The sequence below is a fragment of the Lissotriton helveticus genome, chromosome 3_1, assembly GCF_964261635.1.
Source record: "Lissotriton helveticus chromosome 3_1, aLisHel1.1, whole genome shotgun sequence".
Lineage (NCBI taxonomy): Eukaryota > Metazoa > Chordata > Amphibia > Caudata > Salamandridae > Lissotriton > Lissotriton helveticus.
Window position 1 is genome coordinate 1,139,766,095 of NC_136061.1, and position 20,578 is coordinate 1,139,786,672.

General features: G+C 46.5%; 1 protein-coding gene across 2 annotated transcripts in view; it reads right to left on the minus strand.

The window, feature by feature from the left end:
- Positions 1-20,578, minus strand: part of RIF1 (replication timing regulatory factor 1) — a 357,947-nt gene that overhangs the window by 147,907 nt on the left and 189,462 nt on the right. For both annotated transcript variants that reach the window (XM_078681750.1, XM_078681748.1), the window contains exons 22-23: positions 12,561-12,603; positions 11,425-11,627 (exon numbers count right to left, since the gene is read on the minus strand). In XM_078681750.1, the coding sequence (XP_078537876.1) occupies positions 11,425-11,627; positions 12,561-12,603 (246 nt within the window). The remainder of the gene's footprint in view (positions 1-11,424; positions 11,628-12,560; positions 12,604-20,578) is intronic.

The following is a 20,578-nucleotide window of genomic DNA, read 5'->3' on the forward strand; positions in this document are numbered from 1 at the left end:
GCAATCTTACTCAGGCCCGGTAGCAACGAGATGGGTCTGTAGTTAGCTAGATCTTCTGGGTCCAAGTTATTTTTTTTAGGAGAGGGCTTTAACTTTCGCCATCTTCCAGATAGGGGGTACGATACCAGAGTTCAGGGATGAATTAATGACCTGCATAATAACAGGCCACACCGTCCCTGAAACCTGTTTAAGAGCTGCAGGAGGCGCAGCATCCAGGGGTGAACCCGATTTGAGGCCATCGAGCATTCTTTCCACAGTGGCCAAGTCGAGTGGTGGAAAAGCGTCAAGACTCGGCGGCAACAGAAGATGTCTCTTCCAGAGTTCCCTCCAGGCTTTTCGTGGAGTCCAAGGTCAGTCTTGAAGACTCAAAACCTGAATAGATAACAGACACCTTCACGGCAAAAAAAGCGGCCAGATCACTGCATCTTTTCTGGGGATCATTGTTTTTCTTGGATGCCTTAAGGATACAAGGAAGTAGCTCCACTACTCCACGTGAGATGCTTGTTGACAGTAAGTGCGGACGGTCCTCCCAGGCTTTTAGAGGCAGAGCAGCTGCAGGAGGAGTCCTCTTTGACACAAATGTCGGGGACAGGAGGGTTGTTGCCAAGTCAGTTGCTGCTCCTCAGTTCTTGATCTTCGGTGCAATCCTCCTTCATAGGTCAATAAAATGTAATTCCTGGTGTCAGGGGCTTCCCTAGATACTAGACTTAGGGGAGGTGAAGGGTGGTAATCAATGGTCTACTTACTAGTGGGGCTACTACAGTCCAGGCGTTCCTAATTCTGCCATCACCAAAATGGCAGAATTTTCTTAATTGGAGGGCTAACATCAGGCAGCTCATTGTTGTGGCGTGACTGGCCTGGTAGTGTGCCATGCCTCCCAGCATATCTAATTGCCTGCCTGTCCTGGTGCCAATTGGGCCTCAGGGCAGAGGAGCAGACTCTCCCAATCTGGGGAAGCCAGAGTCGCATAGAAAAGGCAGCAGATGCCTTTGAAGCCTCCCGCCTTGATATGCTCATTACTGATCACCTTCTCCAAGCAGGATGACCAACACCATGCTAGTGCTGATATTGTTTCTGCCCTCTGAGAGTGTGGGCTATCACCTGCAGGGGGGTCACAAACCTGTTTGTGGTGGTAGGCTGGTCGACACCAGTCAGCCAGCACACTAGAAGTTACAGGGGGCACCTCTAAGGTGCCCTCTAGGAACCTGCAATAATAAAACCACCACTGGAATCAGTGTGGGTTTGATAATACAAGGCATTTGAAATCAAACATTTCTGCGAAGCCATGATGTAGCTGGGGGACTCATTTTTACCAGTGTCCAGCATATGTGCTTAAAATGGCTTCCCTGTTCACTTGTGATATCTAATTGACTTAGACATCACAGGGGCATATTTTCTCATGCATATATGCCCACAAATGTAGTATAGTGCACCTTGCTGTAGGGGAGGCTTACCTATACTGCATGCAGTTTCTGCATGCACGGTAAACAGGGATGGGTGCCATGTTTTATTTTTACTCATGGTTTGCACCATTACACACTACCTGCAATGGCAATCTGCATGAGTTAGGTGAAGGGTCCCTTTTGGTGGCACAATAAATGCTGTAGCTGTTAGGGAGCCTCTTTAAGAGCTCATGCTCTGGGTACCAGGAGTACCACTTACTATTGCCTTACATGTGTGCTAAAGTACTTGCCAAGGACTCCCAGAATCAAGTGTCCCAGGGGGAGCTATGGCTTCACCACCACAGCCACCAGGCTTCACTACAGCCACCAGGCCCCCCTCCCCTTCCTCCAGAGCACCTAGTGGACTGTTGTCCAGCTATCCCACCACTCATCTGGTTCCCCAGGCACATGCCAGCCACCAACAAGAGTGGCCAACACATTGTGGACTAGAATTGGAAGCCCATGCCCATTGACACCATGCTTCAAGCCAATTACTCACCAGACTGTAGGGAAGGGGAGGGGGTGTTTCGGGAGAGTGGCCTCACCCAATAACTAAGTTCTTGCACACTGCACCTGGAGGCAGCCACACTGCTTCGGCCCTGTGCATGAGCTAATGACACACTGAGATGAAGGCAGCGGTCTACGCATTTGGTGGGGAAGAGGACCCTGCCCCTACCTGATACACACCCATGTGGCCAGCACACAAGGAGAGGTACTGGGCCCTATACCTTGGCTCCAGTTATCCAAGTAACAAAACAAGCAATTTAATCAACCATAAGTCATTTAATCAGTCACTGCGCCAGCCATAGCTAATGGCTCAATCTGACAAAAGCATAAGCTACTGGCAGGACCACCTAGGTAAGCTGGGGGAGAAACCTCAAATGGCTTCCCAGACCGAGTGCTACACTGAGGGCTTACATTGTTGGAGAGGCTACACTCAGTGCAGGCACTGGTGGACTGAGCAATCCCACAAGTACCAGTGCCCTGAGTGCTCTGCGTCAATGTAATTTAGAGGCAGGGCCTAGGTGCGAATTGAGCGAGACTGGGATTCCTGTGGGGACACCCCACAGAACAATTGTTATCAGTTGCTGCAGAAATGCATTGGGTGGAGAAAGGGTAATGACGGATGCAGCATGTTGGCCCAGTGTGCCACAAGTCTAGCATCAACTAAACCCTTCATCCACTCCGGTCAGAACCTTTGCGGGCTACGCTGCCAGGCAACTAGTCTTTTGCTCTGCTGGTAGGCTTCCTCATAAGGAATTTTCCAGAGTCTAATATTCTGAAGTGGGGTGAAAACTTTGCTTGAAGCAGTCAATGCTGGCCGGCCAAGCAGTTCAGCCCTAAATGGGCCAAATGGTAACGCCTTACCTGGCAGAGCCGTTATCTAGCAGCAGATTCCTTATCTTTGAATTTCCCAGGCGTCCAACTGGACTAGGAAGATTTTTCTCTAAGCAATACTCCTGCATGCCGGTGGGTGGTGTCGGTCAGCTCCACAATTAGTCGGCAGCCACACCGCAAGTGAGCTATATAAAACATGGGGGGGGGGGTCTACCCTGAGCGCACACCATCACTATTTGCTGTAGTATTGAGATAGTCTCTATAAGTTGTTCCAAATTTTCGATTCTTTATTCCAATATTCACAATTCAATCAGGTCGTTTTTCCAAGATACAGCTTGATGCAAGGGTAAATTCACAGATAGCCAACACGTGTTTCGTCTTGTGCTGTAGCACAAAAAAAGACTTCTTCAGGGCTGAAGGGATCTCCAGTATCTTACAGTAATAAATTAAACTCTTCAATCTTGATAAATCTCCTTATAGTAGCGAAAAAAAACACCCCTTCCAAATTGCTACTTTAATCCTTCCAAGTGAGGGGGTGCAAGTCTTTTTGAAGGAATTTATGTGGTAGAATTGGTAACCAACTACTTTCCACTTTCGAGCACCAGACGCATACTTTCACCTTTTTACAATGCCCTTTACTTCAGTTGAGTGCCCATAGTGTGGTCTTTACCTGGTTACCAAGCATGAATTCTATAGCTATATTCCTTACCTTTGAATAGATACCCAAGTCATACCATCCTCAGTGGAGGACTGCAGACAAATTCTAAACTAAGAAGTCCTGCAGGACCGAACGGACGAAGTGCCCGTCCCTGCAGACCTGACTGTCTAAGCAGTAGTATTTGCAGGGATGCCTGCAGGGATGCCCACATCGCTGCTTGGCAGGTGTCTCGGACCTAGGCTCTATGTGCTAACGTTGCAGTCGCAGCTGGTGGAATGATCTCTTAAGCCTTCAGGAGGCTGCTTTTTCACCAAAGCACAGTAGATCTAAATGCAGCAAGCTACCCCTCGTGAGCTGGCACTTTTCTGCACTGCCCGACCTTTCTTCGCACCAACGTACCCCACGAAGAGTTGGTCATCCACCCAGAACTCTTGTGCGGTAGAACCACAACACTCTTTTTGCATCCAGGCAGTGGAGTGGCTTCTCTTCCTTACAGGGATGTGGAGGAGCGTAGAAAGTGGGCAAGGCGACGGATTATCCTACATGAAAAGGTGTAACCACTATCTGGATTAAAGAAGCTCTGGTGCTAAACCTCAATTTGTGAGGGAATTTCGTCAAAAAGGGAGATTGAACGATAAGGCCTGCAGCTCACTAAACCTCCTGGCTGAGGTGATTGCCACCAAAAAGGCTGTTTTTAAAGTGAGCAGCCGGAGGGGGCAAATATGCTGGGGCTCAAAAATAGGACATGAGGAAAGTGAGAACCTAACAAAGGTCCCACTGAGGCATAATGAATGGGGAATGTTGAAAGATATGTACAAGGCCTTTGCGGAATCTATGTACAATGGGTTACTTTAATAGGGTTGGTCTGGCAGTCTCTAGGAAAGCAGACCAATACCCTTTCAATGTGCCCAGAGCAGAGCCCTGCTGGGCAAGGATCAAATAAACAATAAAATATCAGAAAGAGAAGTAGAAATAGACTTCTCTGCACAACAGATTACAAATTTGTTACCGGTATGCGTGTACCATATTAGTGGGCGAACACCTGGCTGCCAGGAGAACTGCATACATCTGGATGAATGTCAAAAGTGGTCAACTGCCGTCACTCAATCTCCATGTAAAAAGGTTTAGATTTTACAGGTTCGCATGGAGGACCCTCCCATGCTGCTGTGACAGAAGATACTCCCGAAGCGGCATCCTGATTAGAGGATTGATGATCATTTGCAGAAGCTCGGGGTACCAGACTCTCCATGCCCAGTTCGGAGTCAATAGGATGACTTGGGCCCAGTCATTCCTGGTCTTCTTGAGAACTCTGGGCAGAAGTGGTATGGGTGGAAAGGGGAACAAGAGGTCTGATCTCCACTCGAGACAAAAGGAGTCTCCGAGCGAGCGCCACCTTGGTAACGCCAGCGTGCAAAATTGCTGATATTGCGCAATTTCTGCAAAGTGGACAGATCCATCTAAGGCTCTCCACACTGCTGGAAAAGACCTTGTGCCACCTCTGGATGGAAACATCATTTGAGGTCCGCTAGGCATCAACAGCGGAGGGAACCTACCAGGTGCTGAACCACCAGTGATATGCCCTGCTGTTCCAGCCATGTCCAGAGATGCAGGGATGCTTGACAAAGAGTCCAAGACCCCACTCAGCCCTGTTTGTTGCAGATCACACAGCAGATGTGTGGTCTGTCAACACTTGATCTAGCCTTTCTTTGATAAACGGTAGAAAGGCTTTCAATGTCAATTGGCAAATCGCTTTGAGTTCCTGCATGTTAATGTGGAGTCCGAATTCTGCCAGAGACCAGAGCCCTCTGATCTTCACCTTTCCCTTATGCCACTTTATCCCAGAAGTGATGAATCTGTCACCACTGTGAGATTTGGTTGGGGAAGGGAGAGGAGTCTGCCTCCTACCCAATCGCGGTGTGTCAGCCACCACAGCAGGTGTTGTGCTGTTCCCTCTGAGACCCGGACCACGTTGGAGAGATTCCAAAATGCAGTGCCCACTTGAACTTCAGGTCCCACTTCAGAGCCCTGGACTCGCCGCTTAGGAGGAGAAGCCCGAAACTGCACTGTGTCCAGAGCGGCTTCGATGAATGGTAATATCTGAATCTGAGGAGTCAGGTGTGACTTTGGCTCAGATAGTGAACCCCAGCGAATGCACGAGTTTTGCCGTAGTCTGGAGGTGGGAGACGACAGCCTGGTGCAAGCCTGCCGTCAGCAGTCCGTCATAGAGATAGGGGTAGACTGTAGCAGCTCATCTTCGCAGATCAGGGATATCAAACGCCATCGCCTTCATGAAAAACCAAGGTGTGCTGGTATGGCCAAGAGAGCACGGTGTACTGAAAATGCTTGTGGCCTACCATAAACCGCAGGGGATGTGAAAATAGGCATCCTGCAAGTCCAATGCTAAAGCATCCTGCAAGTCCAATGCTACCATCCAGTCTCAAGGGTCCAGGGTAGACAGTACATGAGCTAGTGTGAGCATCTTGATTTTTTTTCGCTTTGAGGAATTAGTTGAGGGTTTGTACATCTAGGATAAGATGATGGGGCTAGTCTTTTTTTGGGACCAGAAAGTAGTGGTTCACCGGGGTGGGGTGGGTAGTGAGGAAGTTTGGGTCCCCCAGGGCAGGGGGTGAGCAATTATCCTATTCACAGGAGTCCCTGTGCTGGGCTGTGACCATGATCCCAGTAGGACGTCCGTGAGGGCTTCATTAAATGGAAGCAAGGGTTCCAAGGAGGAAACTCCTGGCTGTAGCACCTCTGTCAAAAGGTTAGTCTTTACCACCACTGAAGGAAGATGAAGGCCAAGGACGTCAGTCGCCTTTCGAAGCACCATAGCATAAGGCTCTCCCTCTTCCGTAGACCCAGTAAGGGGAGAAAGCATGCCAGTATCAAGGGAGGTATCCATCCTGCTGGCCTCACCCAATGCCTCCTACCATTCCATTTCCTCAGAAGGCTGGTCTTCTAAAGGGTTCAGCGACCCCTCACCATCTTCTCTCATACCTAGCCCTTCACAATAAGGATCAGAAAGCGACCTAATATCTGAAGGTCCGGTTGGTGCCGGAATCAGAGGCAGTTGATGCGGCACCAGCTCTGGGGCCATCTGGAATCAGAATGGGGCTAATGCCGCAGGTGGGCACATCCGCATCGGGGAAGGTCAATGTCACAGCGGGCACCAGTCTGGATCCATGTCCGGATCCATGGGGGAGCCCAATCTGCGCCGAAGCCGCTGGCGTGAAACCCATTGAGCCCCCCTCTGACCCCACGATACCAAACGGGCACACCAGAGCAGTCAGGCTGGTCAAAAATGAGCCGGGTGGACCATTAATAGTCTCATTTGAGTGGGGAGTTGCTCCGGCTCCTAGAAAAGCGGGGAGGAGCAGAGCCAACACAGGCGCAGGGCCCAGAGAATGAGAACTTGAACACAGAGCCTCCTTCATCAAGATAGTCTAGGAGAAGTCAAAGCACGCTCTGACCTCTATTTTTTTGTGCCACTTACCTGAATGTCTCAACTACTGAGTGTGGTGAAAAGGACTTGGAACTCCTGGAGCAGTGCCGGACATACCTCTCAATTGGGACAGTGACCGAGGAGACATGTGACGTGGTATAGACTGCCAGGCAGCAAGCAGCTTTAGAGACTGCTCCCTCAAAGCCTTCAGAGCCATGGTCCAGCAGCCGGAGGACAACCTGGAGTTATGTTGGTGCTCCAGACAACACAAGCCAACCAAATACGGGTCCGTCACTGACATGGCGCAGTGGTAGACACCGTACCCCTTGAAACCTGAAGTCTCTCGACAGGACTCCTACACACCACAAACATTGGCATAGCTAATAGGTCTCGCCTTTGGGACCTTATAAGTACTTAGCCATGAAGCACGTTATCCTGGATGCTACAACATCTACTGCTCTTAAATTGTTTGATACATTTCACCTTTGGACGGATGGTACTGAAACCCTAAATGCATGTGAGGAGGAAAAGAAAACTAATTTTGTAAGAGGCTGTGAAGTGTTCATCTTGCTCACACAGCACCCAGGTACATAAGCAGGTCACCGACGTGGGGTCGCGTGCAGTAACTGACGCTCTGGAAATAAAGACCTCGAATAAAAAACCCTATATTATCTGAGACAGGGGGAAGGAGCGGCCAGGCACGGGACAAACGACACAGCTGCAAATACCACCTCCTGGCACTTAGAGGGGACATCAGAGGAAGAACTGATGAAGAGAATGGAGGACAGGAGAGTAGCGAGGCGTGAGATAGCAGAGAGTGAGAACTGAGAGGAGAGAGTAGGAAAGAAAATAACAGAAGGTTGAGAGGCAGTGGTGAATGTAGGATGGGTAAGAATGGAATGACTGAATGAAAGGAGTAGGGGAAAGGACGGGGACAGATGGTGAATGGAAGAGAGCGAAGGCCGGGGATTGGTTGGGCGAGACATAATAAAGTAGGGAGAGATAGATAGGGAGAAGGTGAAGGTACAGGACAGCGCGATGATGGGTGCGTCGGAGAGTTAAGTGAAAAGGAGACACGTGGAATGGCGGAGAATGGGAGTCGACAGTTAATGGCAAAGGAAAGACGAATCAGGGACTGTGAGGAGGTTTCAGAATTGAGTGGGAGTAGAAGGGGCGAGCCAAAAGAGTAATGCATCGTAAGACAGATAAGGCTAGATTCTAGACTTCAAAAAGATACTCATTGCTTTGTGAGACAGAACTGCATTGGGATGGATGGCAGCTTGGTAAGGTTGTGACAAAGAGGCCTAAACACTACTGTGCGTTTGGAGTGGATGCAATACCTGGGAATGTCCAAGGCTGTGCTGGCACATGAATGCCCCTACATCCTGCCAAAAAGTGTTTTAATGTAATTTGATACTCTTGTAAAGCGATCTAGCGCCCATGGGTCAGCAGTGTCCTTGTCAGCTATTTAGTAGAAGTTGTTCAACCTAGCAGCATTCAAATAAAGGCTGGAGACGAAGGATAACAAAACAGAAGCTGGTCACATAAAGCACCACGTGCAATGCATGCCCCAAGTCAAAACAAAGAAAAAAGCTGCACTCGACAAACACATTCTTTGAAACATTGGACAATGGCAATATTTAAAGTTAGTAGTTTATTGTGCATTTTATTTCTGAAAGCCACACGCAAAGGACAATAGATTGTGTGATAGTTGGAAAACCACAATCCCAAGTTTTGTGAAAGTCTGGAGTGATTCCAGACCAGAGGCCTCCCCAAAGAGCAGTGCATGCACCCTTCGCTAGGCTTGACCTAAAAAAGGGGGTCAACCAAGTCAAAAAAATCTTGTCAAAAACTAACATCTTCACTAAAATCTTCCCGGATCAGCACTGGACTGTCACGGAAAGAAAAGAACTGATGCTTGTGTGTTGAGTTGGCTTCTATATAGGTGACACAGACGTCACTTCTGGCACAGACGCAGACATCACGTAGCGCTGACCAATGCCAACCATCCGTGTACAGGGGTATTGTTCAAATAAACTTCCAGATCCAGTCTAAAGCCAGGGAAATTCCAAGGTAAGGAATCTGCGGCTAGAGGTCTATCAGATATACTGGCTTGTTTATTTCTAGAGCCTGCCTGCTCTCAAGGAAAGCTGGTTACTGGACTAGCTTCCCAGTCAGGTTGGCCATGGCCTTATGGAGATCTAACAGATGACCAACAGGTCCCACGCAATTTATTCCTACTAATATCGTGATAAGCCACTAGCCTTGTAGGGCCTGCGCACAGGGTGACAGAGGGTGGACATTCAACCATATGTACCATTTCTTTGAACCTTGGCTGGGCTTGAAGCATCAAATTAGCAACAGGTCAGAAGAGGACAAGTTGGCGGGGAAGTTTCCCTGGGAAGCCTGCCTCCATTACCGGTTTGAATCAAACAGTGGGGGAGAAAGGGGTCAGGTTACAGAGGACTCTGCCAATTCTAAAGTAGTGGGACTCTTTTTTTTGTTTTTCGATTAAGTAAAGGAGGCAATCTTCCCAGTGACCTTTATAGTTTTAAAGAAAATAGTACATTTTCTTAAAACAACCCTCGCCCACCAAGAGGTCCCATGGCGGCACGATTCATCATTGGGTTCTTCCCGCCCAGCTGCGGGACGGGCGTGCTCGAACAACGAAGACATGGGAGCACTTTGTAAGATGCAAGCTATAAGGTAAATGATGGTAGAAGAGCGGGACGGTCTATTTGTGGGTGGGTTAAAAAATATCTAGCTAAATGTAAGAAAGTGGCTCTGTATATACTGGACCAAAGTAAGGTACAGTGTGTACTGAGTCCACAGTCCCCAAGGTTTGGCAGAGGCTAAAGTTAGATATAACCTTACTCTCTAAAGTGGTAGCTTGATCGAGCAGTAAGGCAGTATCAGAGGACAGTGCAAAGCATTTGTTGTACACACTCAGTCAGCAAATGCTCTCACATACTCAAGAACTGAACTCTAGGCCAATTGTTTTGTATCAAAATATATAGTTTTTTTTTTATTTTAGAACCAACAAGGTATCAAAACAAACTCTCAGAATTACTTTAGTTTAAATACTTTGCAAATAGGCAATACACTTTTAAGTACAGTAGTTACAGTTGTTGCAATGGGCAACACAATTTCAAACACAATGCAACATTGAGCTCAATGGGAATTTCTAGTTAAATGCAATTAGTTACTTTATGGATTACTTTTCTAACCACAGTACTGGATACTAGATGCAGTCCTAGGACATCTCCTGTAAACAGTTGAGTAAAAGCATTTGGTTAAAGTCGTGGTTTTTAAGGAATATTATTGTATTTTAAAAGTTGACACTTGACACTTTTTCACATAGAATCCCCAATGTTATCCTACGGGTGGAAATTCACTTAGCAGGTAAGTAGTGTTATTGTTACTTTTTCTTTCTCTGTGTTGGATCCTGGATCCAGCACTGGTGCATCTTCTGTAGACAATTGAAAGAATGCGTTTAAGTCATGCAGGTGATTTATAAGGAATATTTGCAGTTTGTGAAAATCGACACTTGGAAACTTTTCTGGTGAAAACCAGACTATGGATTCCTATGGAAGGAAGGAAGTTACTGGTAAGTATGGTCAAAATTACTTTTCAGGTTCAGTGCTGGGCTAAAAGATGCAGCACTGGGTTCTCTCATAATAACCGGTGAGTAAATCAAAATTTGTTGTTCAGCTTATTTTAGATGAATATTTTAAAGTTTCAAAACTCCACAATTGGAAGAATTTCCAAGTGAAACCAGTCAATGTTACCCTATGGAAGAAAAATGAGTTATCAGCATTTGGTTAAGTATTTGACTGGTAGAGTTAAGGTTCTGGGCATAGGTCTCCCAGGGCCAGGTAGGTACAGTTGGTACACCCAAAGCGGCACAGGGGCAGCTGGGTGCAGAGGTAGGTAGGCCCAATGTTATCCAATGAGTGGCAGGGGGCCTTCGGATGGTGGCTGCTGGCACTTGCTCAGGGCAAATGGAGGAGTAATCAGGACAAAGGTTGCACTGCCAGGGGCACTCGGGCGGCTGGGTGCAGGGTGCTTTTGAGCCATCGGGCGCTCAATGTTATTCAATGGAGATCTTGGAAGATGAACTAAGGCTGCAGTCTCAGGGATTGAGATTCTTCAGGAGCGACCAACACTTCGAGGGGTAAGTTGGGATCTTGGAGGATAGGTAGGCACCCAGGAGTAGGGCACAGGGGCCGTGGGGCACCGGGGTGTCTTTTGACGTCGGGAAATCTTACCAAGTATGGGCGTGGAAAGTTTCTTACAGGCATATTTTTGCACACCCTTAGTTAACAGGCTCTTCTAAACAAAATTCATTTAAATAATTTAAGCACTTGCAGGGTTGCTGAAATACACTGTTTCAACACGGGATTACTAGCACCAAGACTGTCTAGTTTTATGGGTGTGGTCACATTGAATCACGACATAGGAATTTTCAGGCAATCAAAAAGATTTTCCAATTCCTTACATTGGGACACTTCATAATAAAATTAGGAGATAGAAATAGGTCTTACTTCAATTCTGCTGGATACAGCAGCCCTGTTGTTTTAGCAAAAGTTGCATTCCAGAACTGTGCAGTTTGGTTACGAATTTGCTTATTTTTGTGCAGAAATACCACACATAGCAAAGGCGAAATATCCTCCAGTAGATCGCTTTCATGCACCCCCGAGTAGCGAGACTGCAAACAAAGTAGTATTTCACCCAGAAGTTTTTCCAGCTAAAAAAGATGGAAAACAAAATTAAATTACATTAAAATTACATTTCATAAAGTAAAATTAATAAAAACACATCAAAAGTCATGAATGTCATGATAAAGATTACTGGAGTATAAAATGTATTATGGGACAGACAAAACATGAATTTGACTGTCTAGAACCTTTTCAAACAATTTCAAAAGTATAGGACGCAATGTGTGCATCAACCACTAGTGAGAACAAAATAGTTGAGAAAAGGTGTAGTAAGGATATGTATGACAGACCTAGTCGGTACAGTTGCTGATCTAGACTCCCTCCCCCACACAAACCCATCATGTACACAACTGTTGAAGCTTTCTTCATCAAAGGTCTGCCATCAAAAACGCTCCCACTTTGTTAACCAACTTGGGTATCGAGTCTCAAGCTTTAGATTTTACTCTTTAAATCAGATACTGGACGGCACCCGTTAATTACCAGATCAATCGTCACCAAATACGGAGACCTCTAAAGGGCCTTATTAAGTCTATCCATCGTCCTGGATTCAGCGGTCTGCTCACTGACCTTGGAATGCTTTGGTTGCCTTACATTACTAAACCAGGAAGAGGTGTAAACCTTTAAACAGAATACCAGTGGTGCCTCTCACACGCAGGATTAATTTTCTTGCTTGGAAAAACAAGCTCGACTTAAAGTAGAGGAATATTGTAATTGGTGCTGCAAATCTCACAAGCATCACATGCTTAAATATTCAACCTGAATCCAGACAAACAACATATTTGATTGCCAATCTTTAATTCCCCAACCAACACTGTTACCCATTGTAAAACTGTAGTGGTTGCAACCAAAGCAATCGCCATCATTTCACTCCCAGAAAGTTACCCTATACAAGCAGCTCCTCCCCATTAAACCTACACTACTGACTTTAGTCCTAGGTATTTAAAATCACCAAATGCACTTACCTTGCTGCCAAAGCTACTGTACACTTTTGGCACATCAGAAGACCTGAGAATTAAACAGTCTACAGTCAGTATTTAATTCACATGAAAACGTGAACACCATTACGACACACAATGCTCCTTAAATTTCGAACCTATACCAGATTAACCAAAACAAGAATGACTAGCTCCCAATGCAAATGTCAAAACTCTTGTAACAAAGTATAAACGACTTACCTGTAAACCTAGTTCTCTTCAAGGGTAACACTCAGTCATAAGCACTGCCTAGTCCTGCTCATGAGCAGTTACCCAGAAGCATATATTAAATATAATACATACATGTTTGTATGTTTAGCCTCTAATATATATAGTTCCCTAAAGGAATATGCTACTTACCAGTATGCATCTGTTCTTGGCATGTAGAGCTGCAGAGTTGCACACTTAGCAATAGATCGCCACCTGGTGTTGGGCTCGGATGATTGCAGGTTGTTGTCTTCTTGGAAGTAGTCTTTGTAGTCACGAGATAGGTGACTCCTCCCTTGGACAATACTGCGCATGGTCATCGACTCAATCCATTGTTTTTCGCCATGATGGGAAATTATGGAGTTAGTAGTAGTAAAGAGAAAGGATGTCCATGCGTGTGCATCTAAGTAAGATGAGTACTGGAGAAGTGTGGCTCAGGGGTTAGAGGCAGCAGACCCGGAAGCTGAGATCGGTCCTGGACCAGGGTTCAATTCCCCGCCTCGGCGGGTCTTGGGCTAAAAAAAAAATTCCACGGACTCGATAATTCTCGCTCCGGTGCCTCCTCGACTCACGGATTCACACTCTGCGACTCTGGGCAATAGCTTGCTTAATCTCCACAACGGCCCCTCGCGGCGGGATGCCTGACTTTCACCTTGTGGATACCCTGCTATCTCACAGGGGAATACCAGGAAGGGTTCCCTAAGCAAGCGCCGGGACACCCACTGCGGGTAGCTGTGCGCTATATAAGCTCTACTACATTTACATTTACTGGAACGGATACAAGTCCCGGGGAGGCGGGAGGGCGTGTACAACTCTGCAGCTCTACATGCCAAGAACAGATGCATACTGGTAAGTAGCATATTCTGTTCGAGGCATATGAGCTGCAGATTGTACACTTAGCAACGATTGTGCAGCAGTGTCTCCCCTAGCGGTGGTCACTTGTATCCGTTGCAGCATACTGAAATAGTGTTTTAAGGACAGCTTGGCCTACTGCAGCTTGCTGCTTGGCTTGCACATCAACACAATAGTGTTTAGTGAAGGAGTGTATTGTAGACCATGTTGCTGCCTTGAATATGTCCTCTAGTGGTATGTTTCCTAAGAAAGCCATAGAGGCTCCTAGTTTGCGAGTGGAGTGCGCTCTAGGAGGAACCGTTCGTGTACGTTTAGCTTTTTGATAGCATATCTGAATACACTTTACAATCCATCTGGTAATTCCTCCTTTAGAGATGGGATTGCCTTTGTGTGGGGGAGAGAAAAATACAAATAGTTGTTTTGTCTTTCTGAAGGATTTAGTCCTGTCTGTGTAGTATAATAGAGCTCTTCTAACATCTAAGGTGTGTAAAGCCCTTTCTGCAACAGAGTCCGGTTTTTGAAAAAACACTGGTAACTCTGATTGGTTCAGGTGAAAAGGAGTAATAACTTTTGGCAGGAATTTTGGATTGGGTCTAAGAACCACTTTGTTAGGGTGTATTTGAAAAAATGGTTCTTCTATTGTGAATGCTTGTATTTCACTAACTCTTCTGAGAGAGGTGATGGCAACAAGGAAGGCAGTTTTCCATGTTATGAATTGCAGTTCACACTTATGTAAAGGCTCAAAAGGGGGGCCCATAAGTCTTTTAAGGACCACGTTTAGGTTCCATACTGGCGCAGGTGGTAACCTAGGTGGGATTATTCGTTTTAATCCTTCCATAAATGCTTTTATTGCAGGTACTCTAAAGAGAGATAGATGCTGTCTATTTTGTAAATAGGCTGCAATTGCTGCTAGATGCAGGCGTATGGAAGAATAAGCCGAATTGGACCTTTGTAGGTGTAGAAGGTAGCAAATAATATTTTGGATGGAAACATCCAGTGGATCAATGTGATTGTTACAGTTTATTGCAAATCTTTTCCACTTAGCAGCATAACATGCTCTGGTAGTGGGTCTTCTAGATTCTTTAATTATGTTCATACAGACTGGTGGTAAGTTTAAGTAGCCAAACTCTAAGACCTCAGGAGCCAGATCGCCAAATTCAGTTGGTTTGGTTCTGGGTGCCTTATTTCTCCATGGTTCTGTGTTAACAGGGATGGCGTGAGCCGTAATTTCTGATGTGGAACCAGTGAGAGATCTAGTAGCGTGGTGAACCACGGCTGACGTGCCCATGTGGGGGCCACTAGTATTAGTTTGAGAGACTGTTGTCTGAGCTTGCGTACTACTAGTGGAATGAGTGGGTGAGGCGGAAAAGTGTACGCAAATCTGCCGGACTAGTTCATCCATATCGCATTTCCCTCCGACCGTGGGTGTGGAAACCTGGCGGCGAAGGTTGGGCATTTTGCATTTTCGTGGGTGGCAAACAGATCTATCTGTGGATGCCCCCACTTTTGGAAGAATGGTTGGAGAACTAGTGGATGTAGCTCCCATTCGTGAATCTGTTGTGACTGACTATTTAACAGATCTGCTATCTGATTGTGAATTCCTGGAAGGTGTTCTACTGTCAGGTGTATGTTTTGAGGGATGGCCCATCTCCAAATGTTCTGTGCAAGCTGGGACAGTTGCAGAGAGTGTATCCCCCCCCTGTTTTTGTATATAATACATGGCTGTCATATTGTCCGTCCGGATTAGAACAGCTTTGTTTTGTACTTGAAAAGTTTTGAGTGCTAGGAAAATTGCTAGCAACTCTAAATGGTTGATGTGGAACGGTTTGTTGATTGCTCCATTGGCCTTGTGTGGTATAATGCAAGAGATGGGCTCCCCATCATGTGAGGGATGCATCTGTCGTGAGCACTATTTGTGGAACAGGGTCTAGGAACGGCCGTCCCTTTGTCAAGTTTTTGGTGTTCCACCATTGCAGAAAGTGATATGTACGGCTGTCTACCAACACCAGGTCTGTGAGCTGACCTTGAGCCTGATTCCACTGTTGTGCTAGACATTGTTGTAGTGGGCGCATTTGCAGTCTTGCGTGAGGAACTATGAAGATGCAAGACGCCATCATGCCTATTAGTTTCATGGACACTCTGGCTTGAAGAGAGGGCTGGCATTGAAAAGGGGAAACTAAGTTCTGAATGATCCTGGCTTGACTGGGATACGCTAGAGCTGCCGATGTGTCTTTGGTAGCTCCTAGATATTGATGAGCATGCGAAGGCTCAAGGTGCGACTTGATTTGATTTCGGGTTTATAGGGCGCATAGCTACCCTCGGGCGTCCCAGCTCTATAGTGAGCGGCCTAATAGTGCTCCTGGGGAAGGATTATTGGGGGAACAGCCAGGTTTTCAGTAGTCTGCGGAATGAGTACAGGTTGTTTTCTTTGCGGATGCTAATGGGAAGGCTGTTCCAGAGCTTAGGGGGCGTTGTAAGCAAATCGGCGACCGCCGGTGCGTGCTCTTCTTATCCTGGGGACACTGGCCAGAGACTTGGTGTAGTTTATTGAAAACCCTAAGTCGTGCAATGTTTGAATTGTTTGTTTTGTGTGTTGTACACACTTGTTGAACGATCTTGCTTTTATGAGCCAGTCGTCGAGGTAAGGGAAGACATGTATCTGTTGTCTTCCGAGATGTGCAGTTACTACTGCCAAGCACTTTGTAAACACTTGTGGTGCTGTTGTGACCCCGAATGGAAGGACTTTGAACTGATAGTGTTGTCCTTGCATGACAAACCTTATATACTTCCTGGGCGCAGGATGTATAGGAACATGAAAATAGGCGTCCTTTAGGTCTAGTGTCGAAAGAAAATCTCCCTGTTGTAGTAATGGGAGTACTTGTTGTAAAGTGATCATGTGAAAATGATCCGATTGTATGTAGTGGTTGAGGGGCCTGAGGTCGAGAATTGGTCTTAATGTCCCGTCCTTCTTGGGGATCCTGTTCCTTGTTCCTGTAAAGGGACTACTTGAATAGCATCTGTTTCTAGCAGTGCTAGAACTTCCTGTTGAAGCAGAGTTATGTGTTCTGCGGACATTGGACGCTGCCTGGGTGGTATGTTTGGGGGGGTTGCTGTGAGTTCTAGGCAGTAGCCATGTTGGATAATCTGTCTTACCCACCTGTCTGTTGTGATGGAATTCCAGACAGGTAGGAACTAAGATAGTCTGCCCCCCACAGGAGTGGAATGCTGTAGGGGAGGCAGAGGGAAGTCACTCTTTGGGAGTGGAAGAGCAGCGTTTATTGTTATTACCTCTACCTCTTCCCTGATTGTTGTTGTCTCTGTATCCTCCTCTAAAGTAGCCTTTATTAGAGGAGGTGTGTGTGTGTGTGTGTGTGTGTGTGTGTCTTAAAAGATGATGTGGTATCTGTGCCGGTCTGCTTGGAGCCTCCTCTATACAAGGAGCGGCGAAAAGAACTTCTAGTCTGGGTGGATTGTAACGCAGCCATAGACTTAGCAGTGTCCGTGTCTTTCTTCATCTTCTCTAGTGTGTTGTCTACTTCCGGCCCGAACAACTGGTTCTGATTGAAGGGCTGGTTCAGGATAGTAGTCTGTACTTCTGGTTTCAAACCTGAAATGTGTAACCATGCATGACGTCTGAGAATAATACTAGTATTAACTGCTCTGGATGCTGTGTCAGCTACATCTAGTGCACATTTAATTGAGGCATTAGATATTAATTTGCCATCTTGTAAGAGCTCTGCTGCCTGATTCTTGTATTTATCTGGGAGGTGTACCATTAATTTTTCTAGTTGGTCGTAGTGAGCCCTGTCGTAGCGTGAAAGTCAAGCTTGTGTGCTTGCTATGCGCCATATGTTTGTTGCTAGCGCAGCAATCCATTTCCCCGACTCATCAATAATGTTAGATTCTTTGTCAGGCGGGGGCGTGTCACCAGAAGTTTGGGAATTGGCTCTTTTACGTGCATTTGACACTACCAAAGAGTCTAGTGGCAGATGTCCCTTAATGTAGACTGGATCAGCTGGTGCTGGTCTATACTTTTTTTTCTATTCTGGGATTTAGCACCCTACATAGTACTGGATCTTTAAAAACGTCTGGAGCATGTTTAATGACTCCTTTGATCATGGGTAATATTTGAGTAGACCTTTGTGACTGCTCAAATCTGTCTAGTAAGAAATACTCCTCAATGGCATCAGAGTGCATTGAAACTCCATGGTAAAGGGCAGCTCTGTTTAATAGATGATTAAACCCAATACTATCCTCTGGAGGGGAAGGTTTTGTTGGGTAGTACTGAGGATCAGGGATGTCTGGCACATTGTTTGGTGGAAAACTATATGCATCGTCATCCTTGGGATATTCTGGATTGACATCCTCATCTAAAGGGTATGTATGTGGCTCTGGTACATCACTCCCACCACCTAAATCATACTCCTCGTCAGTGTGGTGTGATGATGCAGGAGATTGAACAGGAGAAGTTATAGGTTCAATGTAAGGAGGGATAGGAGAGGAAGAAGGTGAAGGAGAGGAAGGGTGCATTGGAGAAGTTGCACAATCCTTTTTGGCAGGAACCACACGTGGAAGTGGTGTGTCTGCTGGTCTTTTCTTATAAGGAATTGCTTCCACATGTCCAATTTTTGGATTAATATGGACTTTTTTCTGTCTAGGATCTGGTCTAAACAGTTCTTCCTCTTCTATAATCTTCTTTGGCATCGATTTTTTCAGTGCCGATAGGGGTTGCTTAGTGTTTTTTGCCTTAGGAGGAGTGATTGAGTCCTGTGGCAATTATTTCGGTGCCGAAGGTGGTTTAGGCTTAGTAGGCTTGTCAGAGGGTTTAGGCGTGTCTGTATCAGGCCTTGGAGTCTTTGGTACCGATATTGGAGATTTTGTCGTGGAGACAGGTTTCGATGGGCCTGCGGCGCCGGAATCTAGCTTCCCTTCCTTATTTTTTGAACCAGAGGGTTTCGGAGTCGAAGCTTTCGGGTCCGGTACGGTTCTTGGCTTCGGCACCGATGTGTCTTTTGGTTCGGGTGCCGAAGGGTCTTTGGGCACCGAATGGAGTTTTGGCTTCGGTGTCGAAGAGTCCTTCGGTGTCGAAGGATGTTTCGGTGCCAATGGAGGAGGTGGAATTGGCACATGTGGTTTTTTTGGCGCCGAGGCACCGGAAGGCATAGTCGTTTTCCTCGGAGCCGAGCCCGAAGGCGGGGCGTCGGAGGGTAAATTTCGGTCTTGACTGGGCCCCATGGGTAGAGTGCCGACCGCTGCCTTTGGCTTGGGTAGTGTATGTTGTGCAGGGGCCGTAGTACTCAAGTGCTGCCGAGACGGAATCAAGTCGTCTGAGTCCTCTTCCCCTGATATAATCTGGAGATCAGGCAAGTCTTCCTCGGCGACGAGTGGAGCCTCGTCCTCGGGGATATCTTTGAGTGGATCTTCGTCTTCGGAGACGTACTCCACGACGATCTCCTCCTCAAAGACGGCCTCCGGTGCTGGCGCTGATCTCATCTCGTGTCGACGGGCCCTCCGATCTCGAATGGTCTTCGATCGGAAGGAGGCACAGGCTGTGCAGGTCGACTCGTCATGTTCTGGCGAGAGACAGAGGTTGCAAACCTCGTAATGGTCGCTATGAGAGAATTTTGCTCGACATACCGGGCATCTCTTGAATGGGGTTCTGTCCATGAGGCGTAGGCCATACGGCGCCGATAGGCCCAACAGCCCGCGTCGACACACCGGAATGTAGCTGGTGATGTCGAAAATTCTATTCGATGTCAAAAAAAGTTTATCTAAAGTTTTACGCTTCGGAAAACTTTCATCCGAACACAGTGGCGGAAAAAAACAATCTGGGGATGAAGTCGATAACCATGCACAGTATTGTCCAAGGGAGGAGTCCCCTATCTCGTGACTACAAAGACTTCTTCCAAGAAGACAACAACCTGCAATCATCCGAGCCCAACACCAGGTGGCGATCTATTGCTAAGTGTACAACCTGCAGCTCATATGCTTCGAACACATATTCACTGAAAAAACCAAAGTTTACAAGGACGTTCTAGTTCGGCTCAAATTTTCACTCGTACAAAACCAGAGAAATTTAGCAGTTAAAGTTACCTGAGCCAACTATAACTTATGCCCCTGCAATGACCTCACATATAACATCACTTATGACATGGTCAGTGACCTCACTGATGACATTTCAAATAATATTACTGATTACATCATCCAGTGATTGAGTGTGTTTTCTAAACGTTTATGTTAAATGTATACACTAATACCACAAAAGCTAAATTAGTATACTTTGTATACTACTACGAAGTGACTACTTTTTTTAACAGTTTATGTAAGTAGCTGTGTGACAGCATCTGTTTGTGTGTCTAATTGACTATACAGGTGTGTGACTGGCTGTATGGGTGTACCAGTGAGTGTCTGAGTAGCTGTGTGGGTGACTTAGTGGCTGTATTGGTGAGTAAGTGGGTGTATCAGTGACTGAGTGAGTGACTGCGTGTATAAGTGGTTATATGGGTGCGTGAGTGTTTGGTTAAGTGAGTTGGTGTGCGAGTGGCTGTATGGAAGAGTGAGTCTGGGATTGGCTGTGTGGGTGAGTGGTTGTTTGGATGTGCAAAGAGGTACATAAATGGTTGTGAGAGTGGGTGAGGGTTTGGTTGAGTGAGTGGTTGTATGGGTTAGTGAGTGGCTTTGTTAAGAGGCTGTGTGAGTGACTGCATCATTGAGTGACTGGTTGTATGAAAGGCTCTGTGAGTGGGTGTCCGAGTGGCTCGATGAATGAGTGGTAGTTTAAGTACATGTATGGGTCTGAATGGGGACGTGTGTCAGTGGGTATATGAGAGGCTGTATGGGGTGAGATAGGTTATGTGGATGAGGTCATCAGTGACGTCACTGACCAGGTCATGAGTGAGGTATTATGGGAGGTCATAAGCAGTGAATTGCAGGGGCATAAGTTAGTT